Source organism: Caenorhabditis remanei, chromosome II (genome assembly GCF_010183535.1).
Source record: "Caenorhabditis remanei strain PX506 chromosome II, whole genome shotgun sequence".
NCBI lineage: Eukaryota > Metazoa > Nematoda > Chromadorea > Rhabditida > Rhabditidae > Caenorhabditis > Caenorhabditis remanei.
Genome location: NC_071329.1, coordinates 11,495,253 through 11,510,081, shown reverse-complemented (window position 1 = coordinate 11,510,081; position 14,829 = coordinate 11,495,253). Strand labels below are relative to the sequence as shown.

At 38.3% G+C, this 14,829-nt stretch overlaps 4 protein-coding genes across 4 annotated transcripts; all 4 read right to left on the bottom strand.

Moving 5' to 3' along the window:
* Positions 1–937: 937 nt before the first annotated feature.
* Positions 938–3,623, bottom strand: GCK72_006149 (uncharacterized protein; the record flags this gene model as incomplete). The annotated part of the gene is made up of 7 exons (XM_053725500.1): positions 938–1,153; positions 1,198–1,650; positions 1,693–1,929; positions 1,977–2,340; positions 2,435–3,322; positions 3,369–3,495; positions 3,542–3,623. 7 exons carry the CDS (start codon positions 3,621–3,623, stop codon positions 938–940), a joined length of 2,367 nt encoding a protein of 788 aa, XP_053589694.1.
* Positions 3,624–4,195: 572 nt separating this feature from the next.
* Positions 4,196–5,129, bottom strand: GCK72_006148 (uncharacterized protein; the record flags this gene model as incomplete). The annotated part of the gene is made up of 6 exons (XM_003113403.2): positions 4,196–4,212; positions 4,262–4,399; positions 4,446–4,514; positions 4,564–4,707; positions 4,754–4,916; positions 4,962–5,129. The coding sequence occupies 6 exons, from the start codon at positions 5,127–5,129 to the stop codon at positions 4,196–4,198; spliced, it is 699 nt and encodes a 232-aa protein (XP_003113451.2).
* Positions 5,130–5,425: 296 nt separating this feature from the next.
* GCK72_006147 (uncharacterized protein) lies at positions 5,426–7,127 on the bottom strand (the record flags this gene model as incomplete). Its single annotated transcript, XM_053725499.1, has 6 exons — positions 5,426–5,935; positions 5,982–6,205; positions 6,252–6,477; positions 6,527–6,604; positions 6,791–6,956; positions 7,003–7,127. The coding sequence occupies 6 exons, from the start codon at positions 7,125–7,127 to the stop codon at positions 5,426–5,428; spliced, it is 1,329 nt and encodes a 442-aa protein (XP_053589693.1).
* A 137-nt stretch (positions 7,128–7,264) lies between these two features.
* On the bottom strand, positions 7,265–14,326 carry GCK72_006146 (uncharacterized protein; the record flags this gene model as incomplete). The annotated part of the gene is made up of 13 exons (XM_053725498.1): positions 7,265–7,349; positions 7,397–7,517; positions 8,120–8,651; positions 8,783–8,835; positions 12,481–12,655; positions 13,126–13,209; positions 13,257–13,383; positions 13,433–13,541; positions 13,590–13,698; positions 13,745–13,837; positions 13,987–14,095; positions 14,143–14,215; positions 14,260–14,326. The coding sequence occupies 13 exons, from the start codon at positions 14,324–14,326 to the stop codon at positions 7,265–7,267; spliced, it is 1,737 nt and encodes a 578-aa protein (XP_053589692.1).
* Positions 14,327–14,829: the final 503 nt, after the last annotated feature.

Genomic DNA, 14,829 nt, shown 5'->3' with positions numbered 1-14,829 from the left:
TATTAGATTCTTCGGAATTTCTTAATCTTTTATATACTATGCTTGTCTTTTTATTTCTTAATAAATTCTTTCACTATCTTGTTCGTCACTGAATGAATGAGTCATTTTGGAAGGAGCAACTGAGATAGCAGCAGAAATCACGAAAAGATACACATAGTTGGGACAGAGCAGAGACAAATAGACCGTTCATAGAATGACGTGGGAACTTTTTGGAGTATGACTTGTAAAGAGCTACAATAAACAAACTACAATTAACATGTGAATGTTTCTTTTTGATCACATTCATTTTTTGAAAACATATTTACAGTTACTTACCTTGAGACTAAATTTTCTACGTGCGGAACTCAGCTTTCCTCTCATGCGCTCCTTCTAGATCTGTTTAACGCGTGTTTTGTAGATTTAAAACAAAATATTGAGACGAATAAATAGTTTGTGTAAACTGCATACCAACAGTTTAAACCTCATTTTGAGAGAAGATAATTCTTTTGAATGGTTTATCTGAGTTTTTATAATAAATAAGTATAATGATGTAAGAAAGTTATGAACGGGATGCAATAATATGAACTGGGAAAATAGGGCAATGTATTTGGACGATAATTGTTACTTCGCCTCAAAAATGGTGGGATGAATATCAAAGCTATAGTGCCATTTACAAAGAACTTCCAATTCTTGTAATTTCCATATATTATAAATAGAATAATAGACATGATATGGCAAGGTGTGTGCACACAAAGTATTGTATCTATAAATTATTTAAAACCGGAAAACTTGGCTAATTTTCGACGAGAAGAAGGGCCTAATCACAATTTCATCGAGACATCATAAACGGAAATCTATCACAAATTCAGGAGGGACTGAGGGGGTAGCAAAAAAGGTCGAAAGAATTATAATTACATCAGAAAATATATGAATTAGGCAAATATAAGACACTTTTAATCTAGAGCCCCTCATTCTCCGATGGAGGCTGTGGGAGATCTGGCTCGGCTCGGGCCGATGAAACTTGTGACGCTGCCACATCAAGTTTAGCTAGCTGAAGACGTCTAATCGCTTCTCCAAGTTGTTTTTCAAGACTATCAGCCTCGGCTGAAACATCCAGCTGAACCGCGTTATCTTGGGTTCGTGAAATCAACTCTTCGATGTGATCGACATTGATCTGAATTAAATGTATTATTTAGAAAATATAAAATGACACCTAACCTCTGGGCAGTTATCCTCGTAGTAGTAGGTGTAAGCGGAAAGCAGTTGGATGAAAAGTTGTTGTTGAACCAACGGCTCCAAACATTCTTTTGCAATTTTTGCGGACTTCCTCAAAATATCGACCACCTTTTTTCCGTTCCTCAATTTCTCGCCATTTGTTTCCAAAGTTTTTCCGTGCCAGTACAAGGCAGCAACTGTAACAAGTGATCTCACTTGATCCGGCTTTTTGAACATTTTTGCAGCAGCAAGAACTGCTTGATTCGCTAATGGCTGCCAGTTTTCTTCAGGTAGGTGGGTCGTTTTCAATAACGTGCCAACCGTCAACTGAAGGCACCTTACACGATCACGTGAGTCGACGACATCGTCTTCCAAGATTGACAATGCTTTTGATACAAACTCGTAAACAACTGTGTGATTATCCTCAAATGGAACACGGTCAGCAGTGATGGCACCCTGAAAGTTTTTCATAGAATGTTGTTTACAAAAAGAGCTTACGTTAAGGTACAACTTCATTGGCAATTCGGCCAATTCTGCTGTAGAGACAAGAGCTCCGATTGTTCCCATAGCACAAACAAACATTTTTCTGATTTTGGCATCCCACTTTTCATCTTCATCTTTCATATCTGCGAACTGCAGAACCAAACGATAAAGTTCGAAAATAATAGGTGGGAGTGTGTAACGAAGACGATGACGTCCACCTTCACCGAGGACTTTACGTGCACTGTTGAGAAGCTGTAAATACTCAATTGCATTTCTATAAGTGTTTCTAATTCGTTTACCAAAAATTGTGAATCCACGTCATCCGCTCTGATCAAATGCAGCAATCTTGCAACCAAATTCTGCTCATCCGCAAATTCTTCGGTTTCGTGTGAGTTATCTGGTTGTTTCTCCTGATCTCTCAGCAGTGATGATATAAGTGAGAAGGCTGCATCAACATCCTCTTGATGGCGAAGAATGGTCTCTTCTTCTAACATATTTTGAACCATGTAGGAAGCGATGTTGCATTGTCCACGGTAGTCAAAGTAGCTCATGACTTTGATATACTCGGGAAGTTCCGAAAGGCGCAGCACATTTTTGTATTCGTCAATGGGAATATTCAGAAGTTTCGTGAGTTCTCGTCCAACTTTTCCGAAGGCTTCAATGCTAAAAAAGTAAATTTTTGAATGAAACAATGCAAACCTCCGATTTTATAGAAATTAAAAAAAACATTTTGCAATTAATAGAAAGATTCGCTTACTCTGTAATCCCCTTTTCTTCAATAACTTGTCTCAAACCAAGGAATGTCATATCTGCGTAATCCAAGCGATCTGGATAGCATTTGACAGCTAGAGATACAAGTGAAACATGAAGAGCTACAATGTCGTCCATCGGCATATCTGGACGATTTTTTATCAGGCTTGTAGCTTGCTCACTGAAGATTTCGAACAACTGCATTTTTGTTGGGGCAGGTTGTCCTTCGATGGAAGAATTGGTGTAAAGAGCGAGGCGATCAACAAGGGCGATGAGAAGAATCTTGATATTAACTTCTTGTTGTAGTTGACCACAAGCATTCAAGAACTCGTTTAACGTTGCCAAATGAAAATCATCGGCGAAAACTTGAATTACACATTCCATCAAATATTCTTGGGAGATAGTATCACGACATGATACGATTTGCTCTAATATGCTTGGTAGAACATCTCTAACGTACATTTCTTCAGTAAGTGCTTCCAATTGTGCAAGACGTACAAGGTTAGTGCCAACTAGAATTCGAAGCTCTAATCGGTCCTTCTCTCGTTTTTCTTTCTCTTTCGATGGTCCTTGGTGTTGCATTCTCACCCATAACTTGTTCATTTCAGCGAAGTTAATCAAAACAAAGTCAATAGTGTCTTCAACTGTTCCATCTCTTGGCTTGAGAGCAGGTGATCCTTTAGGAAGGGTGTTATTGTGCGCGAGAAGCATATCTTCTGTTTCTGGTAAGTCTGGAAGCACAGAACGAGTGCATTGCATCAAATAGTTTCTAAGGAAAAGTCCACGGAGTGGATGTTGAACACCTCTGCACATTTCAACAAGATCCTTCAGAATCTCTTTACGTGACCCCAATCCGCACTTGATGAAAACGCCACCAATCGTAACGAGGAGGTACCTGGAACATGTTCGGCGTTCTGATCATTCAAACTATTTCAACTCACAATCTAGGAATTATGGCAGACGCGTATTGCACACACTCATAAAGGTTTCCCAACTTGGCTGGTTCCTGAGCATACTCTTGAATCAGACTGACTTCTAGACATTGTAGTTCGTGCATTGTGTCCATATCTGAGAAAAATTCATTTGACTTTTGAAGTGCACTATAGTTATTTACATAGTCTGTAGTAGAACTTCGGAGATAGCTCAGCGGTTCTCATTTCATTGAGCATCTGAAGAGCATGCTTCAAAGCATCCATTGTTTTGCCCTGGTAAAATTATCGATTTTTCAGAACGGTGATTTATGCGAAAAAATTTGATGATTAACCTTACCTTGTCAAGACATCTTTTCATCTCAAAAGACTCGGTTTTTACCACACGAATCGACTGATCTAAGAATTTTTCCTGATCTGTAGTATTCCCCGGATTGTCGTACATTTTGTATACTGAAAAACTTCGAGTTAAAACAAAATCGATAGACTGAATAATTGAAATAGAAAAAATAAAAACATCACTTGATGTGACTACTGCTGGGAACTTGCAGTGAAACTAAACATTTGCTGTCGAAATATACTTTTCTTGTTCAGTAGAGCGCAAATGCACAGGAGAGACAAAACCTTTAAAAAACATGAATCACCGAAGAACAATGTAATTATGCTTCTTTTTTTTATTTGTAGAATGATATTAGCTGCATGTACAATTAAAACTTGAAAACGGAACATATTAAACGAGTAAAAATTATAGTGGTGCAATGGGACATGTAAAATACTTTAAACAAGCACTTGGAGGTTCAGATGGTTTCAGATAATGCTTCTCGACGATCATTGACGCCTTATGTGTGGTCGGAATCTGAAGATTTACAGCCAGGTTAAACCATATGGATGAGATTATAACTCACGCATGGCTACGTAGAAGGTTACATTAGCACTCTTGTGAAATTTATACGTATATTCGGTTCGTTCTTGAAATTGTCCGTCGCGAATTCGCTCTACTGTCTTCTTTTTTGTAGCAATGAGCGTTCCATCTCTACATATTTCTGGAAAGAAAATTTACAATAATGCCTCGTACAATATATTACGAACCCTGATCACAACTACTCGATTCGATGTGTAGTGCCTCCCTGCAGAACTTCTCCAGCGTATCGAATCGTTCTGAATCAGCTATTCTACGATTCACAACACACTTTAAGCTTTATCCTACCGGGACTACAATTGACGAAGTAGATCATTGGGATGTCTCCTTTCAAGAAATATGTTCTCTCGTCGATGATAGTGCCGGGCATGGTATTCATGCATCTCGAGAAATACACCTTCGTAGAAGTTACTACGATTTCGAGGCATTCGTCTGAAAAGAAAAATAAGATACAATTGATGAGTTGCGCTGTAACCACCTTCGTTCCTCGGTTCCATTTCTTGTTGATTCGATTGAAGTTCATTTCGCGACTCGATACGCGAAATTCGGCAGTTTTCCCGGCGTTCGTTGTCAGTTTTCAGTGGTTTCCAGTTCTGCCGTGGGTCGGTTTCTTTCCACCAGCTTTCACTTGGAGGAAATTCCTGAAGACATTATGACATACAATTTTCAGATAAACATACAAATACCTCTTGAGCCGATGGTCCTGGCCTGCTTGGATAGTATTCTCCATCTCTTTGCAGGCCGTCCATCAGCCCGTTTCTCAAGTTTGAGTTGGCGGGATAGGGCTGTCTCCAGTCCATTTCGCTCAATGTAATTGGCGAATCTGGAATGGAGTTCAATTGAACAAGAAGCATCGAGACTTGGCAGGAAAGACGATTTTAAATTACAGAAAAATGAAAAGATCTCGAAATTAGATGCGTTGAAATCATGTTTTTAAAAACAGACAATTTAAAGGCACATATGACAACGTGGCAGGGTCTCTAAACGAGGAGACGAGATACTGTATTTTGTGGATTTACGAGAAAATGAGCTTCAAAATGAGAAATATTTAAATATGGATTTTTACGAAATCTGACAGTTCTGACAGTTCTGATGGAAATCAACTCGAACTCTGGAACTTATAGTAGACATTGAACGAAACAAAAATGCTTTATTTTTTCTTCTTCTGATTAGCAGTAGTTTTCTTTTTCAGATTCTTGTTAGGCGCTTTCTTCGTTTTCGTATTCCTTCCTTTATTTGTACCACTCGGCTTTTTAGACTGTTTTCGCTTGGTTTCGGTGTTTTTTCTCGCGATTTTTGGCTTGTTTTTCTTGAGGTTCGAATCTCCTTTTGTCTTTTTTGTCTTCTGAGGCATTCTTTTAGCTACCCCCGTATCCGAATCGTAAATAATCACTTCATTGGAAGAAAATTGGCCGGGGCTCTCCATAACACTGGCAGAAACAGCAGAAGCGTGTGTTGCTCCTGTTGAACTGGTCCCCTTACTGGATGTTCCTGTGCTGCTTTCGGTATTTTTAGTTTCGATTTCGGTTTTTGTTTCCTTTTCTGTTGTACAAGCAGCTAGCGATATAATTTCTTCTACATTGTCGTTTTCTTCACCTTGATACTCTTCATTGTGATCACTTGATTTTGGCTCGGATAGATCTATATCGGGATTGAGCTTCTGAAGAAAATAATGCTCATGTTTCTCAAATATTATTTACCTTCACGAGACTGAGCGGATCTGGCTGACCAACATCGATAAGCCAGGCATATGAGGCTTCAGAAGTTTCTAAATGGGCCGTGTGGAGTGTTGCACTAGATGTGATTAAAATCTGGGAAAGTATCATTGAGCAGATGTGAAAACCCAAAACAAGAATCATGGCAAAATCTGTCAAAATGTAGTTAGGATAACTCAGGAACAAGTAGGCGTTTTCCATTTTCTCAATGCATCCTGTCAAAAAATGTATTTGAGATAATCTACATATTTATTCAAATACCATTTCTATTGAACCATTGTTTTGTTATATTTTCTGGATCCCATCCTTCCTTCAGAAGTTCAACTTTTTGTGAGCACGAAACAGTTTTACAGCAGCTTAGAGGAACTCCGCAGTATTCCCACTCATTACACGACCATAACTTAGTTTGAGACGGTAGGCTCTTATCTATTTCAGATAAATCCACGAAATCATCAATCGATTTGACTCCACAGCACGAGTAATCTACCTACGATTATGCATCTCATGGATTACATTTAAGAAAACGCTAAACTAACATGGATACGATCAATAAGACGTCGACTTTTTCTCGACTCTCCATAGTTCAAATAGTTCTGACAAATTTTCTCATTTTTCTGAAAGATATGGCTACTGTGGGAATGAACTTACAGTCATAAATAGTTTAGTCATCTTTGAATCGAATTCTGATGATACGCGAAGAGAAAGAGAATAACTCAGGATACAGAGAATGAAAGAGATGAATGATAGGTAAATAGGCAGCTGAAAATTAACTTAACAAATTCTTAATTGGTACTTCTTACCGAATAAGATCTGGGGCCAACATGAAAGTGGTCACTTTCTTGAGAAATCACCACATCGAACACTATTACCAACAATACAATTGAGACTATGAGAAGGGTAGATATAACCAAATTTGAGTACAAAAACAGAGAGTCTTGATCCGAGAGCCATTCCAAGATACCAATGCTAGAAAAAGACACATTTGAATGATTTCCAAAATTAAATGTTTTACTTCTTAAATTCCAGGTACTTATCACTCTTCAATAAGATTTGCGTTGATTCGAGAAAAATCATGATTCCAATTAGAATAGCATTGGAAATTCCAATGATCTTCCGAGATTTTGAGGAAATTCGCATCAAACAAACGACCATTTCGTATGAAAAGTTTATACAGATTTCAAATAAAACCAAAAATGTTTTTGGAAAACACAAAAGCAATTAAAATTGGAAAAAGAGAGTACGCGTATAAATTAAAACTGAGGTTTTCGTTGTTTTTAAAAGAAAGATCTTGATTGAGTATCTGGAGTTCGAGCAACTTTTGGACGACTTCCAAAAACTGCTGTGTAGTCTTCCGGGCTGCTGAAAAATGGGCCATATGAGAGGAATTGTTAGGTATAAATATCAACCTAGTCGCTTCCACAGTATAAAAGTACGAAGAGAGAACGATGGTCTCATTGGATCCCTTGAAATCACTATTGTTATTATTCTTCTCTGTAGGTGGAGAGCCACGAACTTCGGATAGTGAAGCTGAAAACGAAAGTATTCTTTCATTCTTGAAACTTACTTCAGTAATTTTTTTAAATATAAATCTCCCATTTTTAGGGTAAATTTTCGCACTTTGAGCACATTCCTCATAATCTCAAAAATCCAAAAAAATAAATTCTAGAATTATTACGGGAACTTCATTCTTCTACTGTTTTTTGTACATTAAGTCCTGACTTGTGAGACTAAAATACTTTAATATGAAATTGCCCGTGTTTCATATCATTTCAAACCGAATTTCGAACAATTTACTTTCGTAAATAAAATCAAAACATCGAAAGGCTAGTAAAACAAATCTGTTATGAAGCATTTTCTGGATACTACATTTTCTATTGGAGAGATTTAGTTCGTAAATCTTACTGTACGGTACGGTACTGACTCTTCGTTTCGTTTTTAAAGTAATTTTTTGAACTATTCTCATGTGGATGAAGAAAATTACTAGAGCAAAAATCTATTTAAGTCTCTTCCTCGAAGTCGTCTAGAGAATGCTGACAACGATCTGATAATTATAGGTATCCGACTCGAAAGTACTTTTAATCTGATCTACCCTTCTTCTCAAACTATTTCCTAAATTACATCCCACTTACGTTTTTTATTCAATGACAATCTGGAACCATTCGCTTTCCTTCCCATGAATTTCTCGATCAACGGAGTCGTTGATTCAGACAGTTCCTTCTTCAAAAGTGATGGTGCTTTTCTCGAAGTCAATTGAATATGTCTCAACGCCTTCATTTTCTCCTTCTCAACTTTTTCTTTTTCCCTTTTCTTCCGATTCTCCTCATCTTCTCTCTTCTTTGTTATCTCATCTTGTACTTTTTTATATTCCAATGCTCCATCACTCAATCCAATATTTATCATCAGTGGTCTCCTTCTTTCTGTTTCAATCACGAATGTATGTTGAGATGTCGCTGTTCCAATTCTTCCATCTCTTTCAGTTCCTTTTCTACCTCTCGCACTCATTCTCGAACCAATTCCTTCTTTTGTATCAATCAATTGGGAGCTAGTACCAGCTGCCTCTTTATAAGCTTTTCGTATAAGCAAGCGAGCACCGCTGAGCTCGTTCGTCGATGGGCGTAATGGGTCGAGTGAGTCGATTTCTCGTTCACAAGAACTTCCACACTGTAATATTTCATATTTTTCAGTCTGAGTATAGGTCAGTAATGCTCTCAAAACGAAATAGCATTCTTTGAACTTCTCGAAACTACGCATGCGTCTCATTGGTCTTAAACATGACAGTATGAAGTACTCACCTTATCAGTTTCTCCATCAGTTGGTGTTAGTGGAACTCGATTGTATTCAACTTCTGAAACAATGTATTTGACCTGTTTCACCTACTTTTTAACCTAAAAAACTACAAAACCAGAACCAAAAAATGTCTGCTCAAGCCGTCCTGGTACCCAGAGAGCTCAGGCGTGAAACATCAACAGTGCGCTCACACTTGAGGTCTCAGGGAGCAGGCCGAAAGCATCTGAACATATAAACCAACCAAAACTGTTTCTCAGAAAGTCTAGAATATGATGAATATGATAACTCTTTAGGTTACTGTAGGCCAGGAAATAGTTGGTAGATTGAGTTCGACCGATTGAGGAAGGGTCTAATAGAGAGTGACCGACGGGGGTCTGGGAGCGATTGGGGCGGGATGGATGAACATGGGAGGAGTAGAAGAAGAAGCAGAAAATAAGATGGGAGGATCGAAAGTAGGGAAGTGAAGAGACTGGGTCATTCGGTCGCTTCGTCGTTATTCTTTTTTTCTGCCGCAGTCCCCCTTCACCGCGCACTGAGAGAGAGGACAGACGAGAAGCGGAAAGCGGGCACACGCAGGGAGCACGAAGGGACACGAGCGCGGCGCCCCGCAAGCCTTTCCGTGAGGCTGGCACCACCACCGCTTGGCGACGCGTCCCTACGAGACATAATGGGTCGTCGCAGAGACGCAGAGTCTCGCTCCCCTCTTGCTTGCAGTATGGGAAACACTGCGTCTCTTCGTCTCCAATTGTCTTTCACCTGGTTTCTAGCTGTTAAAGGCGGCTGTTTTAGGGAGAGAATGGGAAGAAGAAGAAGCGGTGCGGAGCGAGTGCGGAGATGGGAGTAGATGGGTGTAGAGAGGATGAAAACGAAACAGAGGTCGTGCAATTTTGATTGTCCCCTGTGCCCATTTCAACTGGACGACGGCTGGTACGCACTCACTCTCTCTCTTTTTGAAATTTGTCGTTACTAAGAGAGGAATGGCGTACCAAGTGAAAAGGAATAATGGGTGAGAAAGTGGAATCCCATTAAGTTACAGTATACTCTGAGAATTTGAGAAAACGAGGAAAGTGAGAAGATAGCGAATGGAAGTGTAGACCTACAGTAAGAACCGGAAAAGAGATAACGAGAAAAAGTGGTGATGGCTCAGGAATGTTTGAAACATTCAACTGGAGTATGTACTAGCCGTTCTAGGATAATTCAAGCAACCTAATCTAGAATCCCTGATTAGAAAATTCGAATTCGAATAAGAAAGCTGTGACAAATCTTGGTACAAGGTGGCATTTATAGAAGAGAGTGTGAGAGAGAGGTACTCAACTAGAAGACAATATCCCCATCAAATCATTGGTATATGTGACATTTAATTCACCCAATAATAATAATTTCGAAATACTCAAATATACTTTCGACTCGATAATAAACTGTTTATATCTAAACCTTCTCCAATCATGGCGATTGGCGGGAAGGTGCTGGCGCCATAACTGCTTATCAGTTAACTGCGTTGGCAAAATGGCGAAGAAGGAATAAAAGTAATAATCATCGATTCAAATTACCATTTTCAAATCCTACAGTCTCTAAATGATCTGTTTCGTAACAGAGCTTCTCATTGAATCTAATTGAATTTTAATGAGACAGGTGGCTTGAATTTATCTGGGTCTCCTTGATTCTAATGGTATTTCGGAGCTGACAGAAGGGGTAAGAAGGAGGAATAATCGAATTGAAGTAGACGGTCGTCAATGGCAGTATTCTTCTCACCAATGGCGCCGCGTCCCTGGTCATACATGTGCCTCCCCCGAGTCTCCAGATTTTGTATGCTCTCTAATCAGTCTCTAACTCTTCTCGTTCTTCGAAATGGAACACAGTGAACACACGTTTCTCATGACTCTCAAATCTCTAAAATCTATCGATCTCATTTTCTTGGTTCTCTCATGATTTTCTACAGTTCCTCGATGATTTTTTATTTCACTAAAAAGGTCGATCGAGTGGAGAAGACACAAATATTTTCCTCCCGAAGCACGTGAGAGACTGTAGAAAAAAGGAAACTGAGAGTAAAAAAGAAAGGTTACGGTAGTTGATCAGTTGACAGAAAAAGGTTTTAAAGTTAGGAGAAAATATAAAAAAATCCGAATATACTCGTGAGCAGCGAAAAATGGAAAAAAACCCATTAGCTGGGAACAGTTAGATTATTATCAATTGCGGAATGGGCTGGACACGCAACACTGGCGCATTTTATTTTGGAGAGAGGAGTGAAAGTGAAACCTCCGGGTTATCACAGTCAGGTATTGGAAGAGAAAAAATGTCATTTTAAGTGAGTGCTGTTAGAGAGATGGAGTGTCTTCACTTTTAACTCCATCACTTTTGAATTTCAGTCCTCTGATGATGCCATTTAACTGAAGCTTATCTTATTATGCGGGTTACTGTAGCAATGATGAAATCATGAAGTTTTGTGATTGGAACTGATAAAAAAGTTTTCAAACATTATTTTTGTTCTTAATATCTTTCAACTATAAATATTTTGAGACTTCGATGAAAACTAGTTGAATGTTCCCAGTTAGGAGCTTTTACAGTTTTCTAGGATACGAGAATCAACGTAAACTATTGCGAAAAACAGCTTGACTTAGAATAATTTATAGGTTCTAAATGAACCTACCCACGAAGAAAACTTGTACCATTTAATGCAATTTAATTCTATTCACAAATGCAATTTAATGCATTCTTTGCATTTTTGTGACATAACAATGCATTATTTTGCGTTCGTGAATATGCAAGTTTTCTTCTTGGGTAGGTCCATAACTCAATGAGAATAACCGAAAATCTACAGTAATCCCTCTGCTTCCTTGAAAGTATTTATCTCAAAACTTAGATGAATTTTATTTTCTCCGGATACCCATATCACTTTGAATCGCAGAAGATCAAAAAGTTTATCTCATTTTTATAAAGTTGTTGACCTCCCCATTGTTCCACAAAACGTAGTTCTTCTCCTTTTTCTGTGTACACTGGCGCCGTATGAGCAATATCGCAACATTGACTTCCTTATCGAGACGATTAGTCTATTTGTATGTGTAGTTTTTTCTGCACGGCTCAGTATTCGAAATGAACGGTCAGTTGTTGTTTGAGTGCAAACGAGAAAGAAATCCAAATTTCTCTTTCTCTTCCCTCAATGTCCCCAGCGCGTCCAGGCACCCGTCGCTCGTCTCCCTTCTCCCTCTCATTCATTTTTTCGGTGATCCGGAGTGAGAGGAGAGAAAGTAAAAAGAGAAACCAATTGGTCACCTCAATGGGGGGTTTACTGACCGACTGACCTCAATTTGTGCAAGAAAGGAGAGGAAAAAGAGGGAAAAGATGCAAACGAAAACGAACAATCAAAACAAACATGGGCGCCGCGCCTCGGAGAAAAGGGAAAAAGAGAGAAAGTTATTTGAATGTAAGGGCAGGGAAACTTTGTGTCAAATAACCGGGAAAGTAACAATCGAGGATGATTTGAGCTCTGTGGAGCTCCAGATGAATACGACCTCAAGAAAAGAAGAACAAGAGATAGTTTATATGAACGATGTGTTTTCTTTTTTTCTTAAAAATTTTCGATTCTGGCTTTCAAGTTTTCTTCTTAAGATCACTGGACTTTCATTAAAAGAAGGAATTCATCTCCACATATCTAACAGATTTATCGAATTTCTCTCATGCTAACATCTGTTTTTCGAAAACTCACCTTGATGAACGACAGCGATTAAGAATGGTACATGAAGATTACACAATGGACACGTTCTTCGAGTCTCCAATCGGATACGGATCGCCTCAAGAAGCTTTGTATCTTTGGCCCGAAGACGAATTCGTGGGCACGCGAGGATTGAAAGTAGAAGAGTGTTGTATAGGGAACATGACGGCTGAAATTCAGAACTGTAGAGGAGCCAATCAAAATAATTTCATAATTAGTAAAAAATTTAACTTCTAGAAAAATAAGGAGCCTTTTACATATTAAAGAGAATAAAAATGTAAGAAAAATAAAGAAAAATAAAAGAGTTTTCTGGGATTCATATGTGAGCGAAAAGGAAGAAATCTAAGATGTACAACTATTCGTACGACTTGTTGGCTCGTGAATAACGAATGAGAAGGAGCATTGAGGACGGGCGCGGCTCCTAACACGGCTCCTCATGGCACGAGAAAAACAAGAAAAAGGAGACGCTGGGAAGAAGAGATGCTTAATGAGGAGGAAGAAAAGAAAAAGGAATGAGGATGAAGAGCATCTCAGCTTTAATTGAAAAATCCTAGAATATGTTGATTAATTTCTAGATTCATACATTTCTAAATTCATTTTCTAGATTCATGTTGCATTTAATTTCAGAAGAAAACTTACACCATGAGTCATTTTCACGACAAGATTTGCAACTGAATTAGCGATTGAATCTGCAAGTCGAGTTATGAGAGGATGGCTCAATGACTGAAAAATAAATAAGTTTAGATTTGGCAAATTAGACGTCTTCTCACGTTTGTGGACAAGTTTACGATGAGAGCTGCTAGATATTCAAATGCATAATTGTTCAATTTCTGATCTAAATGATTGACTGCCCATTCCAACATCCCATTTTGTATTAACTCTTTCTGACAAGTTGCTCTGAAATACAATTGATGAAATGTATAATTTTTTAAAGTTTCAACTCTACCGTATACTCATTTTCTGTACACAAGCAATCAGTTGATCATGAGTTGTTGATGGAAGTCTTTTTCCACGAAGAACTGCTATGAGGCAAGGAATGAAGGTTTTGTGATGAACTGAAATTAATTATTAACTCGAAATTCTGTACTCATTCTGATAAAAACCTGTGAAGTAACTGCGTCCCGCCGTGTAACTTGCCATTGTGTTGATGAGACGAGCCATTTGTTCACGAGAATCCACTCCATCGGCTTGGATGACACGAGAGAAAAGACTCTGGAAATGAAACAAGTTAGCTTTTGAAGTAATGAAGCTTTATCACATTTTTCTTGGATTTCAGCATCAGAACATCATGAGAAACCATCCATTCCAATGAGTCTCGAACGTATTGGTCAAGGGTGGCAACAGACATTTGCTGAAAAAAATATAGGAGAATTCATCATTGTCTTAGTCGAAAATCGAACGTAGTTCAAGAATAACACATCACGGTCTCCAGCGGAGGCAGTGACACATCATTTTCAGTTTTAATTCAGCACATATTTCTTCATATTTTGATCTACTTACCTGTCTCAACGCTTGTATTATAAGAGCAGAAGATCTCGCTGAGGGGTGTCCTCCAATCAGATTTGACAGCTTCTTGTCATCAATTTCTCGAAGTAAACAATGAACACTTCTGAAATAATTTTCAAGTTTTCATCTCTTGTCTTCTCAAAAACATACATATCTTCACTTCTACTTCTTGCTCTAGGATCTGGTGGTGCTTCTTCAATATCTTCTAACTCTGATCCACTTCCTTCAACAACATATATTCATCACAAATTCTTCATTTAAACTTACTTTTCGGACATGCTATCGTAGTTGTTGGACGTTTCGAAGGTGGTTTTCTGGCGGTTGGTGGTTTCATTTCACAACTGAAAACAAAACGTTTATGAGAAGAAAAAAGTAGAAAAAGAGATGCTCAAAAGAGAAGAATTAATTATAGATAAGCTTGAAAAATGCAACAGAACACTATTGTCTTTTTTCTTTTACTTTTTTCTATTTCTTTTTTCTTCGCTCGTTTTTTCTTGAATTCCCATAGAAATCGGAAGAGTAACAAGTCGAAAAACGAATGAATGAATTTGGAAAAAAGACAGGCGGTAAAGAAGAAAAAGGAAAGTAAACGATTGTGTGAAAACGGAAACCTACGAAGCAATTATAGCTCAAAAACTTCTCGTCGGCACCGGGTCATACGAGAGAGTAAGACACCTTTGACAGGTGTTTTGAAATCTCATGTGAGGTTGACTGAGAGAGCTTAGAAAAAAGGAAAAGTTGATAACAAGTTGAGAGAGTATGCCTTAAATAGAGGAAGTGGATGGATTCAGAGAAATCTTTTCTTTTTTTGGTTAATTAGAGAAAACGTGGAGGCAT